The following is a 25,407-nucleotide window of genomic DNA, read 5'->3' as shown; positions in this document are numbered from 1 at the left end:
TCCAGCCACGGGTACCGCGATATAAATCCACACGATCCGACGGGGTCCTCCACACCGCGTGGGTTGAAAGTCCAGCGCGAACAATGTCACTCCTTGTCGCAGGGTCTTGGGTGGTGTTCTGAGCCCAGAACCCACCTCACAGGGCCGCACGGCTTCAACACTGTGTCCCTGTCTATTCAACCAATAAATGGGGCAGTGTCCCTATCTAGGGCCTGTCCCTAAGCTCCACAAGCTAATAGATGACTCAGGACCTAACTGGGACCTTGGGGGCTGCTGGCCTAATGCAGAGGGTCACTCACCCCTGCATCCACCTCCTACCCCTAGCTGGTCCGGATCCTGAGTGAGTGCGTGGCTGCAAAACCCCGCGAAATGTATCTCCTTGCTAGCAGGGGAATCTGGCCTTCTGATTGGCTCCCTGGCGTCAGGTGTCTCTGCCCCTATGCACCCTGGGGGCTGGCCGTCTATTCTCGCGCATGCGCGAGCTATCTGGAGCCTCCCGCGCTAGCTGGCCTCCTGCGCATGCGCGAGCTACCTGTCATGGCGGCGCCCTGCTCCGCTAGCCGCCGGGCCGGTGGCGACGCGATCGCGGCCTCAGCGACGGCCCGACCGCGTCCCCGGCAACCGGCCTGCTCGCCGCTCGCGTCCCCGGCAACCGCCCGATCCGCTTCCCTAGCAACCGGCCGCAATACAACCACGCGCGCAACGGGGAAGGAGGGGGTGAGTGCGCGAGGGGGACAAAGGAGGGGGACCTGGCTACATCTATATATATATATATATATATATATATATATATATAGAGGAGTATACATTACCGCATAGCAGCAATTTTTTTTATCATATATATATATATACATATATATATATATGTATACATATACATATATATGTACTGTATATATATATATGTACTGTATATATATATATATATATCTACTACTTTTTTAAAGGATTGGTGATATACATTGATTTACAGTATGTTTTATGTATGTTTTTTTTATTTAACGTTTAAATTTTGTAGAGATGTTTATTATTTCTGTTCTTTTTTCGTCTTTATGGTTACATTCAGGCAGTATCAGTTATTCTGATGCTAACTCACATGAAAGAGAGATTTGTGACATTTATACATGTTCTGAAAATTTCATTTTAAAGTAACCTTAGTGTATAAAGTCCGCTGTCTTATGGCTTTATGCCCGCAGTGCAAGGTTCAAACCATTATCACGATTTTGAAATCTATTTATAAATATTTACTTCGAAAAGCATTTGAATACATTGCCTTTAATACCTGGAAATTACATTCCAGACTTGTTATTTCCAAAATAAGGACTTGTACAGTACATAAAAAGTCCTTTAATTGTCAGGCAAGCGATTCTGTAACACCTTCTTTGGAAAAGACACTTTGATACCTTGAAGAATTTCTGATTATTTACATTATACAGGTTTATCAAAATGTACTGTAGATCTGACTTGTTGAATATGAATCATATAAAATATTAATGGTGTGTATTTTTTTCTTTGCAGCTTAAAGGTGCCAAAGAGATTACAGATCCCAACAACCATGAATACCTCACCAAAGTAGGTACTATGCCCATAACACAATGCCATGCACATTTCCTAGTTCCACCTCCCCTTTAGAAGGGAACTGGAGCATTGTTCTCCTTTCTGGAATGTCTTTCCCAGGCATGCTTTCATTTTTCATGTAATCCCCATGACAAAGTAATTGTTCCATTTGCCAGCCTTGCTCAGCTTACATATGAAACTGACACCCTGTTTAGGAAACGCACACAAATAAATCAGGCGCTGCTTTGTAATTTGTTACCTGGATGGAAAAAAAATGATGTACAGTACCATGTCTGCAAACAAGCTGGAATAAGCTGAGCAGAAACAAAAACATCCATTGTTCTAAAGAGCACTTTTTAGACTTCTATTCATTCCCGTGTAGTGTTTATTAATGACCCCATTACAGTTAACATGAATCAGTAACGGATTTGAGACATTTATTTAAATAATAATGTGTTCCAGGACCAGTATTGAATTTGTTCACATTACAGTAGATATGCTCACTAGGCACTGTCTTTTTGTTTTGTTTCTAACAAATGTACGTATTTTAGTTCAGTTCTGCCTACAGTTTATTGGTTTTAGTTTTGTATTTTGGTGGAATATGAGATTATTTTTTTTTAACATAATTGAAAAAATCTATATTAAATAAAGAAGTTTGCAGATTCCTGTTCTACTGTGCTCCATTGCCATTGGCTTGAATTTTTCCCCTTGAACTCACCGATCTACGATTCAAATACATATTTGTATTGGATAACTATAAATACATCTACTTTGTTTGTTTAAGTTGTTGTACAGACGAGCCAACGAGTATTCTAAAACTTGCCTTAAACTTGCCTTAAACTAGCCAGGTACATGCTGGGTACATTGTGGGTACATTTCAGTGACATTTCTGCAGAGGCTAATGGCCCATCGGATTAACACAGCAGGGGTTCCTGGCAGTCCCATTCAGTTTGAATGGGACTGCCAGGTACCCCCGCTGTTAATTCGATGGGCCATTAGTCTGTCTGCAGAAATGTGTGAAATGTTGCAGCATGTACCCAGCATGTACCCAGCATGTACCTGGGTCTTTTTGGAGATTGCCCCAGGTTTGTTTTAGAATAATCCCCAGCACTACAGTAGATAGGTGGATTGTTAACATGGGGTTGTTCACTAAACTTCAATAATGCCAATTGAAGCACTACTGCATGGAAACTCCCATTGAAGTTAAAATAAAAGCATACTGTATAAGCATATATTAATATTACTTTATGCAAGTTTCTTTATAAAGTCATATTTAGGTCAGGTAAGAGCATGTTGTAGTACAATGTCCTAATGTCCTATATCATATTCTTTCCCGTTCCAGTACATGATGCAGTGTTCCAACAGTTAATCTTAGGCCGCGCGTATAGTGCCCGCGACCGGCGACGGGATGGGTGACATCACCCGTCGCCGCTAGCGAAAGTTATATTTCGCTTTGTGGCGGCGGCGTGGGCTTCCGGGCGTTTGATTTGTTCAGGTGGTGTCACATGAGGCGACAGCCCTTGAAAAATCAAATATTCCCGGCTTCCAAAGTCCGCGACGCGACGTCGCTCCATCGCATTGCCGCCGTCGCGCTTACTATAAGCGCACGCGGCGACGGCAATGTATTTGTTTTTGAGCCGCGTCGCCGTCGCGGGCACTAGACACGCGGCCTTACAATGGGTAAATCAATTTTTTGATCACTTCTCTCTTTAGCATTGACTGCCCTAGAGAACAATGCCAGCTCACGTTCTATATCTATATGCGTCTACAGACATGATAATTAAACCACCAGCAGAGTTTTTGGACTTGGCTACAGTGCATAGTACATTAACCAATTTTCTTATGTGCAGTATATTGCTTCCCAGCAGTTTCTGAAGCTTTCTCTAGCGTAATCACATGCTGCTCTGTTAAACTCCGCTTGCATTCCATAGCACCGGCTTATATTTTCACGTACTGTTTTCACAAATACTTTAGGGGGAGTGTTCACACAGGGGAATCCGATAAACTAGAAAAAGACGCAATATTTAAAGTCTAAATAGTCAAAAAATAACAATTATAGGCATTGGGTTATGCTCCTCTATTAATCTATGCTTTTCTGATTTATGATGCTGGCTTACTTTACTGTATTTGTATTTATAACTGTATTTTATAGAGATGGACATGGGTTCTATTCTCTACATATACATGAGGTCCGAATTGATCCCATAAAATAGCAAAGCCACCTAAACAAATAGTTCGTGTTTTTAAATCACTGAATTCCTTCCCTCATGCTTTATGATACCACCTCTGCTTTTATGTTCAAACAGAGTCGTATTTTATACAGCTAGAGGCAGCCTCTCTCCTATATTTACATATGGTTCGAGGTGACTTTCATAGACATTGAGCCTGAAGATGCATAAAATCCCACATCTTAAAGAAGTAGTTTATTATGTGCACATTTCCATTATTTACTGTAGCTTCTAATTTGTAACTAAAATGCTTCTATCAATGCAATATGTTTATGATGCAGAAATAACTCACTATTTATATATAGTATAAATCGTTTTTCCTATGTTCTACAGTACCTGGAAAAAGACTGTGTATATACAGTATATAGTAGAAAACGCTTTTTCTATGTTCAACCTTACCCTTTTTCAAAGCATACATGGAATAACATTTTTGCAATGTATTTTCGTTAGAGAGTCCAAGTTTGGTAGGCATTTTCCCAGAACGAAAAAGTGTATTTTAATGTACAGCCTGTACAGAATAATGTATTTCAAATGGGTGGTTGCTATGCTGTTTAACCTTTTTTTCCCCCCACTTCCAATTGTGGCTTTCATTTTTGTAAGCATAGCAGCACACCTCAATCTTGGCATTTTATTGTTTAATATTTCAGGCTTCTGGAGGCTAGGCAATATTCAAATGACACTTTCTGAGCTGCACGTCCCAGTGCTCCTTAACCTCTTTTGATCATTTCTCTTCTGCTTGTCCATTTTCTGCCAAGAAGGAGATTAAGAATATGAAGGGGGAGGGAGGGAAAGATTATACGTGCACATTCAGTCCCCTGCTGCATCGTGTTGAGCATTACAAACAGTATAGGTAAAATAATAGACTAAAATCCAAGGCACTGGGAGGTCTTCTCTACATCTGCAACACCTGTTGTGGTAACGGCTGTGTAACCAATATCTTTCAAAAGAGATGCATCCTAGTCTCTGGTAAAATATGTTCTTGGTATAGTATAGATGTATGTATGTATATTTTTAATAGCGCACAGTTTCATAGTTTTTACATACATTAAAACAGAATTAAATAGAAACATAGAAGTTGACAGCAGACATGAATCGCTTGGCCCCCTAGCCCCCCTATTACCAGTCTGTTGTAAAACCTCAGACTCTATTTGATCCTCGGCTTATTACAATACAGGAAATATAAAAGTTCATATGGGATAAGTACATCCAGATATAAATGTAACATTGGGGGGAAAAAAGAGTCCCTGCCCTGAAAAGTTTACAATGTAATGTGGGAAGACTAATAGAAACAACGTGAGTACATTAAAGTGTATTAGTTCTAGTTACAGCATATACTGTAGTGTTCCTTTACTGCATCTAAAAGCATACTGTAGTTTGTGAGTAGAGGTCACCCAGGACTAATTAAACGCTTTGATGAACAGGTGAGTGTTTAGATGGGTTTTGAAGTCAGAGCGAGAAGTTGCTCGGGGACATGAAGAGGGAGGGCGTTCCAGAGATGATGCATTCAAAATGTTGATTGAAATGACGAAAAAGTTATTTCCCTATAGCATTTGTAAATGTCATCCTCTTGGCAGAAAAATTAGCATAAGTAATTACTAAAAGTTAGTGTGTGAAGATGCCCGGATATGGAGAAATCGAAGACCATGCAGCAGTACAATGTGGCCGTTATCGGTGTATATATTTATATAACAAAGCCTCCAAATAGCCTGTAAATTGCTATGTAGCCAGGTCTCCTCCGGTCTCTCCCCAGTCTTCCGTTGTTCCCTTCACCTCTGCTGATACAGAGGATGTGTGGGGAGGCGATGGGCTCGCCGGCGGCTGTTGCAGGCCACCGCCATTGCAGGTTGCGCACACGGTCGGTGCGGAGGTTGGCGCGTGTCATTACTTCAGTTGCGCATGCGTGGTCTGGTAGGCGCACGCGGCTGCAGATAGAGTTAGTCACAGCATGGACTACGAGCCCCAGAAGTCACAGGGGCATAGTCATGTGGTGAGACACAGCCAATGGGGCTGCAGATTGTCCGGCTGCTGGGTTGGATACATTTCGCGGGCAGGAGGAAGACTGGCAGTTGATGCTGGGATAGAGAGAGGGGATGAGGTGCGTGTGCAGGGGTCAGTGACCCTCTGCACTAGGCCAGCATAACCCTAGGCCCCAGTTAAGGCCCTGAGTCATCCCCAGCTTGTGGTTGCAGTAGGGAAAGGCCCCTAAGGCCTGGGACCCGGTGCGCCCGGCGGCGCGGGCGGCCACATGCGAGTTCCCCACCAGCAGGGGAATCCTGCTGAGCCGGTCCCGGTCCCCCCTGGCTGTACAGCTTACTACACGCTGTGGCGCGTCAGCCGCTATGGGATACAAGAGAATGGTGATCCCTAGCGTTGACGCGTCACGTGATGTGGCTGTGAGCCAATGGGGAGGGGAGGCTTCGGGAGGAGGAGAGGCTTCGGGGAGCGGGGAGGAGTGTGGTGTGAAAGCAGCGTAAGTGCCTGTCTGTGTCTGTGTATGTGTGTGTCTGAGTGCGTGAGTGCCTGCCTCTGTGTGTGTGTCTGAGTGCCTGTCTGTGTGTGTGTATGTGTGTGCCTGAGTGAGTGAGTGCCTGCCTCTGTCTGTGTGTGTGAGTGTGTGTGTGTGTGTATGAGTGCCGGCGTGTGTGTGTGCCTGTATGTGTGTATGTGCCTGTGCCTGTCTGTGTGTATGAGTGTGTGAGTGTGTTGCTTTACTTACCTTCAATCAGAAGCCCGAGCCGTGGAGGGAGGGGGGGAGAGTAGCGGGTCCCTCCGCTCAAGCCACGCCCCCCCTCCCGCTCAAGCCTCCCACTCCCACCCACCTCCCGCTCCGGCTCCCGCTCCCTACAGACCGCATCGGTCTGTGTATGTCAGCACCCCGTCTGTCTGCAGTGCGGGCGCGCTGACTCTGGGAGCGGGGCCTTAGCCCTAGGTAGGGACCTTGCCCTTTAGTGCTCAGTGACAGTCAGGGACACAGCTGCTGTGCTGAGTAATCTGATACTCCTAGTCTGGGTATATGTATACAACAGACAACAGAGAAGCCCAATGCTACATCCAACATGACAAAAATACACAGTAAAATACTTATATATTCTCTTGAAAAAGGGTCATGTAGTTTAACCCTTTGGCCAAAGCGTTGTAAGCTTGCGAGCCACGACAAGGCAGACACCCGTTCGCAAGGGGTTCCCAAAAAGAGCTTGTTGGGGTTTTGTGTTTTGTTACTTCTAGTCTGGGACTAGACTATTGGACTGTGATAAAGACTATCTTCACGTTGGAGGCCCTCCCTGCGGTGAGAGTTCATCGCGGAGGACATCATGGGATCGGCGAATCCGTTGTGTCTTCATTAGCGCGCCCGAGTGGCTTTATTTTTGTTAAATAAATCATGACACAGTGTAATATGTCATGTGTTGTTGTTCATCTGAGGTTGTATTTACCTAATTTTAAGACCTGCTATGGAACAGATGATTATTATGTCCTGATATGTAAAACCATAGAATTCAACGAGGGTGTACTGTACTTTCTTTTTCACACACCTGTATAATACACTATGGGGTGTTTTTTTCTTCTTTATATATGCTGTGAGATTATGTGCCCCTGGTTTGGTCTAGAAGCACTATATGTACAGTATGCATACCTCTAACGTGTTGTATTGCAATTATTTCACATGGAATGGAATGTTATATGCAGTGTTCGACAAACCTATACATTTGCTCGCCCCGGGCGAGTGGATTTAACCCCCGGGCGAGTAAATATTGGCCCAAGCAGCACACGTTTGGTACTAGGTGGCGAGTAGATTTTTTTGTGTGGCGAGTAGATTTTTTGGTGATTTGTCAACCACTGGTTATATGAAAGATTTAAGAAGTACGAGCCTTTCCAAAACCTAAAGGAATTTTCATGTTCAATTACATATTCTTTAATTTTTCTTGAGCATAAATTTTCTTTATTGGCTACTGCTGTGTAATTAAAGAAGGAAAACTTTCAGTGCCAATTCACTGCACCATAAAAAGCTGCTGTAATGCCTGGAAGTAATTTACATCATCTTAGTACAATGTAACCCTTTTTAGGTTTACTACACATTTATTTAAAGGGCTTTTGTTTTACCATTCAAACATAAATCACCTTGACTACCCTAGCAGAATAAACTAATTTTTTTGCCAGCAAAAAAAACATTGTAATTTTAAACAAGCCCCTTTAGTGCTGGAGGGTCCTGCCACGTCTGTGGCCCCACAAGGCTCTTCCTCCTTCTGGTGACATCAATGGAGGGCGAGGGTCGTCAACTTCCATTTAAATCACAGTGGGCGCTACTAGTAAATGAGCACTAAAGGGTTTAAATAAATGACTTAAAAGTTTGATATTAATTCTAGTTTTGTTACCAGAAACAACAAAGACAATTAAACGTTGATGTATCGAAGAAGATTACATAACAATTGTAAATGCAACAATAGATAACCATAATAATGAACACAATCATGTCTTTTTTTTTTTTTAACTTCTAGGAAAAAAGCACAGTCAAAGTCGCTGTGTTCAACCATGATAAAGAAAAAGATGTTGAAAAACAAAAGCAGCCTCCCAAATCAGAGAAAGAAGCTATGCTTATAGGTAAGGCAAGCAAACGGAAAACAGGTGACTTACTGTAACTAGAACTGTTGGTATACAAGGCTTCTTCAGATGAAAAACTCCCATAGATGAGTAGCAAACACCAAGCACAATAATAAATCAACAGCCTGGCTAAATATCTACTACGAATACGCTTTAGGACCTCACTGTTTAAAGCAGTGGAGTGGCAAGATGCGACAGCGATTTAAAACAATCCCAATTGTGTAAATGAAATAGTAGAATAAATCACTCTCTAGAGCAGGCCCGTCAAACTCAGATTAGCTAGGGGGCCAATTCTTAAATCCGACTGCAAGACTTCGAGCTGCACCAGGGAAAAATAAAATACAGTCACTGTAACCTAGGCGTACACTTTTACACGTTTATCTTGAGCTTTTCTTATTACGAATATGTAAACGTTGCTGGTATCTCTCTCCCCATCCCTTCCTCCATCCCCTTTCTCTCCCCATCTAAAGAAGAGGAAACAGAATCCTAGTAAGTGGCACTGAGAGAGGGGGCAGGGTGACAGAGAGGGTCAGACACACTCTCTCTGACACTCTCGCTTGCTCTCTCGCACACTCGCTCTCCCTCTCTGACACTCTCTGACACACTCTCTAACACTCTCTCTCTGACACTCTCTCTCTCTCTCGCTCGGACACTCTCGCTTGCTCTCTCACTCTCTGTGACACTCGCTCTCCCTCTCTGACACTCTCTCTGACACACTCTCTAATACTCTCTCTATGACACTCTCCTGCTCTTTGAAACTCTCTGACACTCACTCTTCCTCTCGCCCCCTCCACCACCCTCACAATACACACACACATGCAATACCCACCCACAATAGACACACAATACCCCACTCCCCACAAAACTTACAATACCTCCCCTCCCCCACAATATACACACACTGACTCCCTCCCCCGCAATACACAGACACTGCCCCCCCTCCTTCAGCATACACATACTCCCCCCCCTCTTTCCCCTACAAAACCTGCACAACCCCCCCCACAACACCTCCACAAAATCCCCCTCACCACAATACTGCCACTCCCAAAATACCCCCACAAAAACCCATACCCCTACAATTCCCCCACCCCCACAAAACACTCACCACCAAAACTACCCCTACCCCCACAATACCCTCACAAAACTTCTATCCCCCACAAACTCCCCCTTCCCTGCAATAACCACACAATACCCCCCTCCCACACCTTACCTTGCCTCTGGTGCTGCGCGGGCCCTGCTTCTGGTGCACACCAGGTGGGGAGGTGTGTAACAGCTTGCGGCAGAGGAGGCCCGGAATCCGGACGCACTTCCAGCGCATCCGCTCCCGCAATCTCCCCACTGGTTCCAGCGCAGGGTCTGCGTGCAGAGCGGCCGCATGGCAACTCCTTGTTTGACAGCCCTGTCCTAGAGAAAAAGAAACACGGAGCAAGGGGTTTTACTTTAAAGTTATAGGATGTTCCAGTTGGAATTTGTGATTTTTCTTTTATTAAAAGAGTAATTGATGCAGAAAACAGCAGAGTTCAGCAGAGGGGAGTGGGGTTGGGGGACAACTACAGTCAAACAATTGCCAAAAGACACCACGAGAGTAGTAGAAAAAAGAGTCCAAGTCCTGGTAGAGTCTGACTTCATAGCAAGTAGGCAGAATCACCCATCAAATGCTCTGTTTCTTTGCTAAAAAAGGAATCATTCCTGAAAGTTTATGTACAAACTACATCTAGCACAGCTACATCCCATTGTATATTGGTCTAAAACAACTACCACAAAACTAAGATGCAGAATCACTATGCGTACTCCAACACTGTTGCATATGCTGTCAAAGGCCATAATCCTATTTACTGTGATTTCATGCCAAGGTTTCTATCTGTTGTTCCATGTGTGGAATGGGTATAAAAAGCGTTGCCATATTTAATAACAGATACTGGCGTCTTTAAAAAAAAAGATTCTCCAAAACTAAGATAATCTTTAGCCCATGTGTTCTTTTTTTTTTTTTTTAAGCAAAATAAACTGTGCAAAAATAACATCATCCTTAGCATAATGGTATTGATCCAATTATAAAAAGACATCCCTGTTTTATGGACATAATGCATTGGCACATTGAAGTTAATGGCAGATAAGAACCACTAGGATTACCCATTCTGCCCATCAGCATACAACACATTATACAGCCTATTATAATAATATTCATAGTACTACATTAGGCCACTTTCATCTCTATTGCATCCAGTATATACTGTACAACATAAGCAAAATGAAAATGGTACCTTGTACATATACTTTTCCATCTAATTCCTGGTTGTTAAGAGAATAGGTTCTGAGCTAATTGTGACCTTGGGCAAGTCAATTTATGCTATTCATCTGGCACAAAAATATAGATGGTTAGCTTTTCAATTTGATTCACATCCCCTATTTACACTATGCTATGTTTACATCGCTATGTCAATGCTGTATAAAAAAGAATTACTGAAAAAGATTTGCATTTTCACTCCTGTTGCTTCTAACCTTTTAAATCAATGAAATAGTAAAGAACAATGTCAGGGGGGATTGTGCTTTTTTACAGTGGCATTTAGCAATAATGGCAATTAAATAGTTTTTATCACTATGAACAGTGTAATTATTGGGAAACTTCAAGTCAATGTGTTTCATGACACATCTATATAAAATATTTTCTCTGGGGAACATCCACTCTAAGGAAAAAATGATAATTGCTCTATTCTAATAGCTGCAATTTTATATTGGCAAATCAAGCATAAAATTGATGGTTAATAAGCTTCTAGCAGACTGAATTGAAAAAATAAAATGTTTACTTTGTTTTATCTTAGTCACCTGTTTGCTAACTGCTATAATTGCATGAGTTTTATGATTTTGTATTAACTGTTTTAGAATTATTTCTGTTAAATTGTCTACTTTTTTGTAATCACTAATCTGTGACTGGAATGTTATTTCATGGTTGTAAAAATAATAGCTGGTATAAACTGAGAAATAATATGAATTTGCTTAATCTATTTAAAACCGACATTATATTTACAATGTACCCGTTCTTCTGTCATGTAGGTATCATATCAACATTTCTCAATGTCCATCCCTTTGGAGCCAATATAGAATACTTATGGTCGTATCTTCAGCAGCTGGACTCCAGGGTAAAAGTTATTTTATATATTTTTTAAGTCTCTAGGAATGCATATGACAAGGGGGTTTTGCTGCATAACTTTATGTGCCAGCATTGGGACCTAATAGGATCAGAAGTGAGTGTGTTGGCTGGAGCAGATTTACTTAGGGAAAATTAGAGAATGCCATTATATGAGAAGCTTGCCGGCACAGTCAAGAGCATGCAGGTCACAGGACATATGTGAGAAAATGAGGGAGAAAGTAGAGTGAGGCTCAAAGAGAAGAATAGGTGATCAGACAGTAGGACGTTAGAGAATTTTGAAATAAATCAGAGACAAAAGAACATAAGATTGATGGAGTACCAACTACATGAGTAGGAGAGCTAGTCGACTGGGAGACCATAAGAAGAGGTTAAGGAAAGTAGTTGAGAAGCTGCAAAGGGCGCAGAGTATTACACGCGCTGAATCCAGGTGTACGGTAGGTGACCTTGAGTGAGAGTCCCTCCTGCAGCTTCAAGTCCTCCTGTGATCAACGGGGCAATACTTGGAAAGTGAAAGCAAAAAGGAACGCAACAAGGAGACTGGTAATTATAAAAACATTTATAATGAGAACTAGCAAAATATTAAAAACTCACTTCAAGTAACAAATACATCAGCATATCCACGGAACATCACAACAAGGCACAGTGCCTGGCTGGCATTCTTCCGACCTCCTAGCACAGAATGTCCCACAAACAAATAGAGCAGCTGGTGAAAATGCCAGCTCCCAGCAGGGCAGCTGATCGGAAGCCGAGTGAAGGCACTGGGGGTGATGTCACAGTGGGCGGATTAAGCCAGCCTCTAAGCGTTTCACGTCATACACTTCGTCAGGGGTAGTCTCAAGAAACCCATCAGGCAGCCATAAGTAAGCAGCCAAATTCAAAACACATGATGCAAATTGACAAATAAAGCAATGAACTCACAGGAACATTGATACTGCTACTACCACAAACAAGAGGCAACACATGTATATATCAAACAGTTTTATCTCTCTCCACTAGGATCTTTTTGTACTTCCATTATTTGACTAAATGTTTGATATGTTGCCTTTTATTTTGGTAGTAGTATCAATGTTCCTGCGAGTTCATTGATTGGTCAATTTGCACGATGTGTTTTGATTTTGTCTGCTTATATATGGCTGCCTTATGGGTTCCATGAGACTACCCCTGACGAAGGGTATGATGTGAAACGTGTAGAGGCTGTTTTTACCCGCCCACTGTGACACCACCACCAGTGCCTTCACTCAGCTGCTGATCAGCTGTCCTGCTAGGAGCCGGCGTTTTCCCCATGTGCTGTGCTGGCGTGCGGGACATTCTGTGCCAGGAGGTCGGAAAATTACCAGCCAGGCACAGCGTCTTGTTGTGATGTTCCGTGGATGTGCCAATGTATTTGTTACTTGATGTATGTTAGTCTACAAAAAAGGGAGTAAATAGGCCAGATAAAGTAATCAAATTGAGAGGTTGAACCAGGTGAGAGAAAGAAGACATAAACAGAGGAATTAAAATGACAAAAGGCAGAAAACACGTTTCAAAGAGTGATAATGAAAGGAATGGCCGAGTGCTGTGATTTTAACGTGCATTTAGATAAGAGCAGGACACCTACTCCATCCCTGTATCAGCTAGAACTGGGGGGCGTGAAATTTTCTGGGGGGGGCGCGGTGCTTACAGAGGCCCCACGCTCCTCCCCACAACATTTAAATAAAATGCAATGGGGAGCGCACAAGGCCTCTGTAACTCCCTCTTACCTGCTCTCCGGCAGCTTCAGACAATGCGTCACCATGTCAAATGACATCACGCGGTCAATTGGCAACACGAGCGGCCACGCGGTGCAAACAAAAAAGATTGAGCACCCTGTGCAGGTTGAGGGATGAGGGAATGAGACAAGAAGAGGTCATGCACTAGTTTTTAAGTTCATAGTATGAAGTTAATTACCCTTAATGAAACACTTTTGCTTATTTGTGTTCTGTGAAAGAATTGATACAGATGTAGCAAGACTTACTGTTTTACTGGTTTTACTGCCGAAGGATTATTGCTGCGGGGGGTACGATCCATAAGCATGTACCCCACACAGGATCCGGACACAGTAACTCTTGCTATATCTGTATGTTTTACATTTTTTCAATATACTGAGATCATGCTTATAAGATACTTATGTTATCTGTTTGACGAATGATGGCTTCATATTTATTTGACGAAGAACAAAGCTAAAAAAAAAGTGTTTAAAAATACCTATAGTTCTCTGAAATGTGTTTTTTTTTTTTTAAAGGTAATTCTGCATTTTAATTAATGAAACACACCTTCTGTTAGCTTACATTTCACTTTGGTGCTCAGAGGGACTGCTCCTTTTAATGCTGTCCTTTCTTTTTGTACTAGGCAGTACACTCCTCTTGGCTAGACAGGGTTCCCAGCTTCATTCTGTTTATGCAGATGGCTGTTGGTAGCATAGTTTTGACGTTCTCTAATGTACGCTCTGAAAAAAACGAGAAATGGGATTACTGTTTTAAGAAAGACCTTGTGCAGTCTCAAATGCTCATGCATGATACCATTAATAAACAGTCTTCTTGTTGGTGCAACAAAACATTGCACTAAATAAAGTCTTTTTTTACTAGACCAAATATGGCTACTATATTTATTATTTATTTATTTATTATTTATTTATAAAATATTTTACCAGGAAGTAATACATTGAGAGTTACCTCTCGTTTTCACGTATGTCCTGGCTCTTCATGTCAAAAGTCAAATACTAAAGTAAATGAAATAAGACCGGAAATATACATTTACCTTTTTTTTTTCTTTTGTAGCGCTGTTTTAATTGTCTTGTTACTGAAAAATTATGCTCTGCTCTTTATAATCTCATTAACTATGATAAGTTAATTTGCATTCATGTGGATTCATGTGGACGTCACCTGCATTTTCATAGATGTTCTACAGTTCAGTAATTTAGCAATTGTTAATAGACATTTAGAATGAGGTGTTACTAATGTAACACTGTTGGAGGTTTCATAAAATGAAATGAAATTGTTTAATAGTTCTCAAGTAACGTGAAAACCTGGAAACTCTACCATAACTTTGGTATATGACAAAAACAATATCTATACGGTAGGACTGTGGATTGTGGAAAAGCAGTAAACGTACTATGATCAGTTGAAATGTGGCTATAAATTGCTGATGGGAATGAAATACAGTAAGAACTCTCATTAAGGGACAAAAACAGCCCCTTAATTATTGTCATTGGATCATACAGTAAATGACATTATCTCAGCCTTGCATTCAAAAGACCATAACTGTAATCACTACTCCAGACATCCTAGTGGATAAGTAGCAGACAGGACTATTGTTGCAATTTCAAAGTACACAATAAGTCAATGACTGTGTAAGTGTGAATAAGTGGACCATAATTATTTCAAACTTTGTCTTGTGTGATTGCGAATCATAACATTACCTTGCTAAGTAATGTAATGAGATGACCTTTGTTAATGGGTGTGAAGATCACAAAGGAATATAAGTGGGGGTTTTTTTGCTGTCTAAATTTGCATCTCTGATGTAAACCAGGTACACAGAGTAAGTTGTAATGTGAAAAAAATGATGGAAAAAAAACTGTACAGCATACAGCAAAGATGAAAAAACACGCTTATGAGCACATTCACATGTCAGTCAGGTACACAAACCTGCCTTTCCCCATAGTCCCTCAGCATACAGTACAATGCTTCCACTGCAGCCAGGAATTCTGGGTAATGACATGTGAATGAGCACTGTGTCTGTCACTTAAAAAGAAAAAGAAAAAAAGTGACACAATGTGAGTGATATCACACACAGATCTTGAGACTACACCATGGATTTTAATAATTCAAGTTTATAGTAGATGGAGAACCGTCAATTCCTTTTTTACTACCATAAATAAGAGTGAATGTACAGTACTAAATGGATGACCCTTTTTCCTCCATTCCTACGTCAGCCTTTTAATCTATTAAGAATCCTGTCAATTATTTAACATATCCTTGTAATGTGTGGTTTCCACGCAAAACAAATGAGTGAAGCGACTTATTCCTGAGATCTTTCTGACTTGCAGATAAAAAGGTGACAGAAAGGGAACTCTAGTGTAATTCACAAGGATAAAAAATATAGATTTGTGACGAGCAATAATACAGAATTGTACGGGCACTAAACATGACATGGTATCTGGGTTACATATGTCAGATATCTGTGTCCCTCTGAAAACTAGAAGTAGCCTTGTCAAGACAGATGTTCAGACATGCAGTAAAATCATAAGAATGCAATGATAAAGGTAGCATTATTCTAGGGCTTACATGGAGAGAGTTATAGGGTATTTTATACTCTTACATTCATTTGGGTTTAAAATCATTCTCTCTCCCAGTCCTAGATGTCATGAAAGATTGATAAGCGTGAGATAAGGTCCATGCACAAAAGGTTGGCCTATCCTTGCTACAGGGGCAAAGTTTTGAGCATAAAACAATGCAGTTGGTTATCAAAAGTAGAATTCAGCAAAGATGGGTGTTTTATCCATAACATGGCAGTTCTCATATCTTCAATTTAAGACCTCATTGAAGGGATCTAATATTGTTTGTTGGTAACGTATGCAGTAGGTTCTTTGTTTTATTATTTTATTTTATGAAACTGTTTGCAGACATGTACAGTATTATATTTTTAGTAACATTCCTTTTCTGTAAACAAGCACTGTACACTTTTTGTATATTTTATAGTAAATCTGTAAATACTGTCTTTGTGCTATAATTTAATCTAGTACCTTTTGGAAGCGATCAACCACATTTTTGGACACATTTTGCTAAATTGGGTTTTTGTGTTGACTTCATATTTTTTTTGTAGATGGGACTAAGGGTTTCTGAGGGGAAGGCCTTAAATTATTCTTGGTGGTGGAAGCGTAATTGAAGTGTAGTGTGACCTTTTTTTTGGAGACTTATTGCTTATGTTTAGTTCCCTGTGGGGAGGTGGGTGAGTCAGCTGGATAGCTGGAGGTTTTAACCCCTGTACACAAGTCACGTGCATGCAGGTAGTGGTGTTCATGACAGTCAGTATAAAAACTATTGAGGTGAAATAAACCTGCAAAATATTGCTTGAATAAACAAGATTAGGTTACTCTGTAAATTGACGCTAAATCATGTGAAAATAGGTCAGGATTAAATGAGTTAAGGAAATTATGTTTATTATTTGGTTTGCATAAAGAAAAAGCACATGATGACATGCTGCATTCTTGAGTTGCTACATGGCCAAAGCATTGAATATAAAAAATATTTTAACTGTCTCATCTTGTGCTCCATAATTTGAGATGAGATGTATGACGTGAAACGCGTTAGAAGTGTACTTTGCCAAAACCTCTATGTTTTGTTTTATGCTGCCATTAGCCGAATAAATTAATTTAACTTTTTAATTAGTGTGCTCTAGCCCTCATTTTTCTTAGCAGTGCACTGCCATCTTTTCGCCTCTTCGTGGGACCGTCTTTCTTATTATTTGAGATATGTTTATTAGATTTACAAATCTAGACGCTAAATCCCTTAACTAGAGAATCCCGATGCTAAAAGATTTTAATTACAAATGATATTTTTTTGTATCAAATTGTCATCCCTTGGTTATTGCACCGTGACAGCTCTGCAGAACACCCGGCCTTTGTATGTGGCCAGTTAGGAGGTCATGTCTAATTGTGGAATGAATGCTGTACCATTCAATTGCAGTGATCAGAGCAGAGTTATATGCTGATATTTGTTTGAAATTAAGATACATTTTCAAATATAGAAAGGTGTTAAAGCAGCAGTTCAAGCAATATCCTACATGTGTGTGTATTTTTTTTTATTTTTTTTTTTAAATAAATCAGTTCTGTACTATGGGAAAATACTTCTAGCATTTAAAATTGAAAAAAAAATGTTTTAAAGACATTTTTAATGTTTCTAATGTAGGAAGCATTTCCAAAGTGACAGCCCCCTTCCCCTTCTGCTGGGCTCTGGCTCATGAACCCCACCCTCTCTCTAGCAGTGAACCAATTGTATCTAGTAACTGCCTAGTCAATCATATTCCAGGATCTACATTGCCCAAAATGCCGTGCAAGAACTGAATTAAATAGCCCCAAGCAGGCGATTGATTACAGGAGAACGGATCGATCTGCAGCTTAGCTAATCACTTGTCAGTGTGCAGATTGTATTGATGCACATATTGAATGGGAATATATATATTTATTTATTTTTATTTATAAAAATGTTTTACCAGGAAGTAATACATTGAGAGATACCTCTCGTTTTCAAGTATGTCCTGGGCACAGAGTTATAAAAAAATACATGGTTACGGTAAAAGAACAGGGTTATACAGGGAATTGACAGACATTTCATGGACAGATAAAGTTGGAAAATTGGGAACGGGATAAAGAGCTTATGTGTTTCAGATAGAAATAGAGCAGCTTTAACATTACTTTAACATCAACTAACATCAGCGAACGGCAGCAAACAGCTCACGCCCTTTGGCTGCCCTTCGGCTGCGCCAAAGTCTGTGCGCCTTTGGAGCAACGCAGATGTACGCTGGGTGGGTGAGGTTGAATCTGGTGCGTCTGTGAACAAAAAGATCTTTTCTTTGTCCCCTTGGCTCATTAACATTCCAGTGGGTGGGGTTCCGATTCAACAAAGAACAAGCACATGTTAACCCTTAGCACGCTGGTCCTGTTCAAAGGGGAGCAGTTCTTGGGGGGTGCCTCATCAGGCTGTGCGCCTTTGGAGCAACGCAGATGTACGCTGGGTGGGTGAGGTTGAATCTGGTGCGTCTGTGAACAAAAAGATCTTTTCTTTGTCCCCTTGGCTCATTAACATTCCAGTGGGTGGAGTTACTGATTCAACAAAGAACAAGCACATGTTAACCCTTAGCACGCTGGTCCTGTGCAGAGGGGAGCAGTTCTTGGTGGGGCCCTCACCAGGCTGTGTGCCTTTGGAGCAACGCAGATGTATGCTGCTTGAACTGCAGTTTTAAAGTCGCCTCTACACTATTTAAAATTTTAATCATGCAGTTTCATTGCATCCAGTTTGTTGTTTCCCTGCTCATCAGTTTCTTCAGGATAATGACATCCGAAAAGATCTCTTTATTAATTTCTGACACTCTGGTTGATCAATTTTATTTTAAAAAAATGTTCCGGAAACAAAAAACTGAGTGAACTTGATTACACCAATATTTATTTATTATTCATTTAAATAGAAAAGTGCTGATGGACCTCACAGTAAATTTTGAGCAATCTCATCAGTCATGATCAGGTTGAAAAATGGAAAGCAAAAGCTATTTGTACATAATAAGCATTTTGGTCCGCGTAAAGACTTTAAACCACCTTTTCTGACATTTGGGGTTCAGTAGAAGATGAATTGCATGTTAATGGCTTAATCCCCTATTTTTTGTTTCAATTATCTTGATCTCTCTTCTAGATATCAGCAACTGAAATAGAAACACTGTTGATGACGCAGCCACGCATGTTCAAACAAGAATTCACTGGCGTAGGAGCAACACTGGAAAAGAGATGGAAGTTCTGTGCCTTCGAAGGAATTAAAACTACTTGACTGTGTATAGTTGGGGAGACATTCTGCAGATGTCCTCTAGCATGGCTGATGTATGAAGTACTAAAGAAATAAAGGACATTTTCTGGGCAGATGAAATCTAACTTTAGTTACAGCCGTGATGTGCTCTTGTGAGTGAAGATGTCCTTGTACACCGGTCCTTAAGATTTGGTTTCAGAATCGTGATAACCCTCTTTACTGTAAAAGTAAATAGAGCAAAAGTTTTGTTTTGAATATAGGTCGTTTCAAAAATGTGTTATGATCCATTAATGGTTAGTAGAAAATAATCATTAGAGAACTGGGAACTGTTAAGGATTAATATACAAAAATGCACTCATTGCATATAGCCTCAAAACTATGAAGATGGCTTTGCATCAAGTTCCAAAAGAAAAAGTTCAATGTTGATGTTAAATTGTTGCTAACAGTCATTTGGAGAATGTAAGAATGTATCACACTGATCGGTCAGTGAGCAATTTATGAGTGGTGAGATGTAGCGAGACTTACTGTCTCCAGAGCCGCGGTCAAAACAAGCGAAAGTCTGCAGCGCCGGAGACAGTGTCCGCGTTGCGGGTGGTCGATGCTTCCACATCTATGTTCTCTGCAGCAGGGCCACTGCAAGTCACATGACCGCAGCTTGCTGCGGTGCCGAAAACAGCAAGTCTGGCTACATCTGTATGGAGTCATTAGAGTAGTTTGGGAGAAGATACTTGATTCACATAACGTAATGAGATAGATTCAGTTTTGCATATATCTTACCCTGTTTTTCTGTGCCCACAAAGCCTGCCTCATTTGCCTGTTGTAAGCCTGTACAACTGACAGTTTTACATCAAGTAACTTAATATGTTTCTTAAATTTGAAAATGATATTTAGAAGGGATTACAAATACTTAATTTAATAATTAGCCACTTGTGTTTCCCCACAAGTGTAATTATTTAGCAAATTAATATTTAGACATGAAATACCAAAAGAAGTTGAATATACATCTTACCAGGAAAGGTGTTTTTTTTGTTTTTGTTTTTATTTAATTTACATGAAAACCAAGAGATGTTTGACTTGCTAAGAGAGATTAAACTATAAGAAACAGCTCCTTAAAAGAAAAATCTAAAATATTATTTTTTTAATATTAACAATAATCTAGAAATTCAGAGTATCACATCAACAGAAACTGTAAATGTATCTTCCTGATGTAAATATTGAATAAACTATTGTTGTTTTTCTGTATTGGTATGTAATATATTCAGATATATGCATCAAAATAAATATTCAGCTGCATTATTATAAAATTTTATAAATAAAAAGTTAAATTTTTCCAATAAATATGATTGTACTTTAAACATTGTGTGAATATTCTTTAAATCATAGCGATCTAATATGTATCTCATGCTTAGTTATTGATGGATATGGGTTATTAGAGTCCATGTTTTACATAGATACAGTAGTTACTGTAGGTAAACCTAATGAGTAACATAGATAAGGAATGCATGACTTTAAATTATTGAAAGGATTTAAACTTCGAGCCCTGTCAACATTAAATGAAATGTGCAATATCATTTTTTTATTAACAATATGCTTGCTGTTCACATATACCATAAAGACCAAAGGTGTTGATTTATCAGTATGTACTTTTAAATATGAATTCTTTTTTCCATGGAACAAGAATAGTGACATTGATAAAGACCCGCCTTTCTGTTTTAGTTTGTTCTTGTTTTCCCAAAAGCCATTGTAGTTTTCTTTTTGTAAGGAATAATGATAACCTTACCAAAACGAGCATTGTTGCTTTGTACCTTAGTAACATGGTTGTATAACCGTATAGAAGAAGAATATAGGCGGAATTCCAATGGACTTCAAGAAAAAGGTCAGTAGAGAGGTTCAGAGAAGGTTTACAGAGCCAGTATTAGGACTTGCAGAAAGAGGGCACACCTTGACGGGGTCTGCAAGATTACACATGCTTTGGCTAAAGGGTTCACCTCCAGCTGTCTACAAACGAGAGGTGAGCCCGCTGAGCCCAGCAGTTTGTATCCCCTCCCCTTCAAAGAGTAACGTGGACAAAGACCTTCTCATGGCAGATTGGATTATCAACTCTGCCTGCATTGAACATCAACTCTGTAAATGCAGATTATTACAGCAGGATTTCCCCTTTAAATTACAGAGTACATTATGTTTTATTTTCATCTCTCCCGAGCGCTTTATTCACGTCTACAAGAAAAAGGTCCATGATGGAACGAAAATATTGAGCTCTTGTTTTGCAAATAAAACCTTTCACATTTTGAATATAATACCCCTGGAGTGTCACCTGCATTCTTCTTCCATATAATCCTCCAACTTCGCTGGATTGATGTGCACCCATGGCAGGGTTACCTATAGGATTTGTGAGTGCTCCTTTTCTACAAATGCTACTGCCGTATAACTTTTTAGATAATTGATTAAAAGTTTTATACCTTTTCTAAATAATCACATAATGTTTTGACAGTTGTGTAACTTTGTTACCAACTTTGGTGGCTTTAAAAAAGAAAATGTTATCAATAGCAACATGGCTTAGGAACATCTACAGCAGGGCTCTTGGACAGGCAGCCAGTGGTCCAAACGTCACACTTGCACTCTCTGGTCCTGCTTATCTCATACTAGTTGCGCTAGGCAGCCACGTGCAATTTTTCACTCTGAAACTCACTTGAAAGTTAAGGTAATGTCAATATATATGGCACAAATGTTATAAATGCTTGTAAAATGTTGTAATATAATCCTTTTTAGGTCTTTAAATATATCTAAAATTACATAACAATAACATTGTGGTCCTTCTACTTCTAAATGTTGTCTTATTTGGCCCCTTGAGAGAACTGCTGTACAGGGTAATGTAATATATGACATTCCATCCTACAGCACCTCGGGGAGAGGAGAAATGAAGTGTCAATGTCCTTCTCCAGGACACCAGCATTCATTATGTCTGAAATAGAATACTCACACAAAGCTATTCATTTAGGTTAGATACCAAATATAAATGTATGAATAACGGACACTACATTTGTTTGCACTTTCTGTGAGGGACGCCATATGGGAGGGGCAGATTTAATCAGTTGTGCCTATTGCATCCTAAAATAAATACATTTATCTCGTAACATTTTAAGGCAACACATTCTAAATATTGCTTTTACTTTATTTTCTTTTATTACTACCACATACCTCTATAAATTCTTTATATAGTAAGATTGCTGTAAAACATTTTTTCTGCCCGGCTGGACCTTTTAAACAAAAAGGTTCTTACTGTGAAAGGAATAATAAACAGATTTTTAAATTGTAATGTTTAAAAAAAAATCCAGTAGGTTTCAAGGTGTCCTATGCAAAAACTGAAATGACAAGCCTGCTTTTTATGCATGAGCCTCCCAAGAGTAAATAACGAGGTGATATAATTATCAAGATGTATACAAGTGACAAAATCATTTTCTGAAATAATCTGTCATCACTTTGAAAGGATACAAAAGTGATTAAAGCATACATTTACTTAACAAAAAGAAGGCACTTAGTTTGATTAGCTGCGGAATATATCTGTTAATAGCTACAGATGTAAATTACGAAGGTAATTGAAATAATTATAGACTTGTTGGGGTACTAAAAATGAGCTTGCACAGGTCAACAAATCTGATAAAAGCCTAGTAAACAGACTGTAGATGTGTTTACACTCCTCACAAAGATACTTATTTCTCAAAATACAAATGTTTAGAGTATAATTAAATCTGTTGGGCACATGGTGAGAATTTAAATTGTAGACATTATATGGTAATGACTGAAACTCAATTACAATGTCACATTTTCAATGCCGGAATTAATGTCTGGTCAGTGTTTCTCTATAAAGCTTAATATTCAAGGATTTATAATATAACAACACAGAACATTAATTACAGGGTGAAACTTGGCAAACAGCCTTGCTACCTATCAGACAAATGTTTTCGAAAATACAAAGGGTGCTTGTTAAATTTTTCGGCTTTAAATTGAAGAAACTAATTATAATTTTACAATGTAATGCAATCTAGCTAGAATGAGAAGATTGCAGCATTTAAATCTAATCCCAAAAAACAATGTTGGCAGTTTTCAACAACCCTTTAATGAAGCCTCAAGAGTTTCACTGGTGAAATGTAACGTTCGTTTCTGAAGCTGGGATATTTAAACCGTTTTGCCAGCTCTTTGTTAAAGAACCTGAAAGTCTTGTTCAGACCTGTAATGATTGTAATGTTACAATGCAAACTAATTTATAGGAGAACTACAATATTTTTTTTAATTATAATTTTGTTTTTTACATCTTTGGCCCCATTTAAAAGTTTCATAGTGTAAACAGTACACAATAGAGCCTTGCTTATCCAATCCTAAAAAATAAAACTAGTATATTGTGCCATTTTGTAGACTTCGAATATACCTATGAAGACTAATAAATGGGTATACTTTTAGTTTTGGCGTTATTTGTCCAAAGTGCACGGTATAAAGGCCATTTTCAGACAAATAAATCAACGCATACATTTACAGTTGTTTAAGGGGCTATTTTGTGGATAACAACCAATTTTTCCATAATTCATAACATAACCTACTATATATTGCATTATATGTATTAACTCCATAATAAGGGCAATATAATACAGTAATAATTCCTGCTATCTATTTACTTTGCAAACTAGACACTGGGGTATAATATAATATATACTAAGCTGACTATATAAGAGCTTCAGTGGCGGATTTACAATTTTGCCACCCTTAGGCCCATACCTTTTTGACGCTCCTAAATTTTTCGTCTCGTCCTCTCCTCAATACACATAATACCGCCCTCTCGACAATACACACAATACTACCCTCCTCCATATACATAATACTGCCCTCTCCTCAATACACATAATACCTCCCTCTCCAAACACACAAAATACCCCTCCAACACAAAACACCCTCCCCCCTGCAGCACACACAAAATGAAATCCCCCCCCCCCTGCACACACACATGGCACCCCGCCTGAAACACACACCACATGGCACACCCCCTGCAACAAACACACAAACATGGCACCCCCTTTGCAACACACACACGGCACCCCCCCTGCAAAACACACTCACAACGGGCCCAGTGGCTATGGGGGGCCTGGCAGCGGGCAAAGCAGTTGGGCCTCTGGCTGATTGGTACTGACCGATCGCACATGCACACGAGCTGCCGGCAAATGCAGATTGTGCATGCGCAGTCGGCAAGTGCTGATCGCGTATGCGCAAGAGCAACCGGCAAGTACCCATCACGCATGCGCGGTCAGCAAGTGCTCTTCAAGCATGGCAGGGGGACCGGAGAGGGGATGAGTGTGAGGAGGGGGGATTAAGTGAGAGTGGGGTAATTGATGGTGGAGAAAGAGAGTGAGAGGTAAGAGAGGGGGTCAGGGAGTGTGTGAGGAAGAGAGGAAGTAAGAGTGAGATGAAGCGGAGAGAAATACATGCGAGGCGGGGGGGAGGATTGAGTGAGTGGGGTAATTGATGGAGGGGGAGGGGTTGAGTGAGCGAGGAAGAGAGAGAGACGGAGGGGAGAGAAATACAGGAAATAGAGGGGGATCTTTAGGTGTGAAATGGGGGGGCTCGCAAGACCACCAACACTGGGGGGTGGGTGGGGTTGTAACTAGTCCTGGGCCCTCAGAAAACTGTCTGGGGCCCTGCTCAAGGAAGATCTCAGTAATCATTGATGTGAGAGTGAATAAAGATATGTGCAACCATGTAATACATATGTATTGATATGTGCAACCACAATATGTATTGTGTCTGCAGTGTTCCCAAGTAAGGGAACATTAATAAAGATTTAGGTTGCATTACAAAAACTCCTGGCGGACATCTTTTAAACTGCTCAGCAGACCACACAGCTCCTGAGACAAGGTAAATAAATATGGATGAATGCTATACCACTTCTCTGATGTGGCCTTCTTAGGGAGCCGGGCAAGGAGGGTTACACGTACGAATATATGTACTCAATCTCCGGATACAACTTTTGGGGCATCCCCAAACTCCGGAACCCCTATACATAGCCACATTCTGCAAAGACTTTCTCCGCCAAACCCACCCTGAAACTTACAGCCTAGAAATCTCCCGATCCTAGCATCCCAGTAAAGGCAAAAAAAACACATAATTCTTTAATGGCGCAAAATCAGTATACAGTTGCAGTAATATATTTTTGACAACTGGGTCCCAGAGCTGACACTCTAAGACCCTAACACATGGATTGGGGTTAACCAAGTGGGCGTGACCTTTATTATAAGCCTAGTTAACCCCTTCCCCACCACACCTTTCCTCTGCCTCTGCAAGAGGGGCAGGGAAGAGCAAGGAC

General features: G+C 40.3%; 1 protein-coding gene across 8 annotated transcripts in view; it reads left to right on the top strand.

Moving 5' to 3' along the window:
• ENOX1 (ecto-NOX disulfide-thiol exchanger 1) overlaps positions 1-20,413 on the top strand; it is a 628,404-nt gene extending 607,991 nt beyond the window's left edge. For all 8 annotated transcript variants that reach the window (XM_075591092.1, XM_075591093.1, XM_075591094.1 and 5 more), the window contains 4 exons: positions 1,519-1,572; positions 8,279-8,381; positions 11,433-11,518; positions 18,951-20,413. In XM_075591092.1, coding sequence (XP_075447207.1) covers positions 1,519-1,572; positions 8,279-8,381; positions 11,433-11,518; positions 18,951-19,082 — 375 coding nt within the window. In that variant the 3' untranslated portion in view covers positions 19,083-20,413. The remainder of the gene's footprint in view (positions 1-1,518; positions 1,573-8,278; positions 8,382-11,432; positions 11,519-18,950) is intronic.
• Positions 20,414-25,407: the final 4,994 nt, after the last annotated feature.

The sequence above is a fragment of the Ascaphus truei genome, chromosome 3 (genome assembly GCF_040206685.1).
Source record: "Ascaphus truei isolate aAscTru1 chromosome 3, aAscTru1.hap1, whole genome shotgun sequence".
NCBI classification, from domain to species: domain Eukaryota; kingdom Metazoa; phylum Chordata; class Amphibia; order Anura; family Ascaphidae; genus Ascaphus; species Ascaphus truei.
Note: the sequence above shows the minus strand (reverse complement) of the source record. Positions and strands in the feature narration are given on the sequence as shown.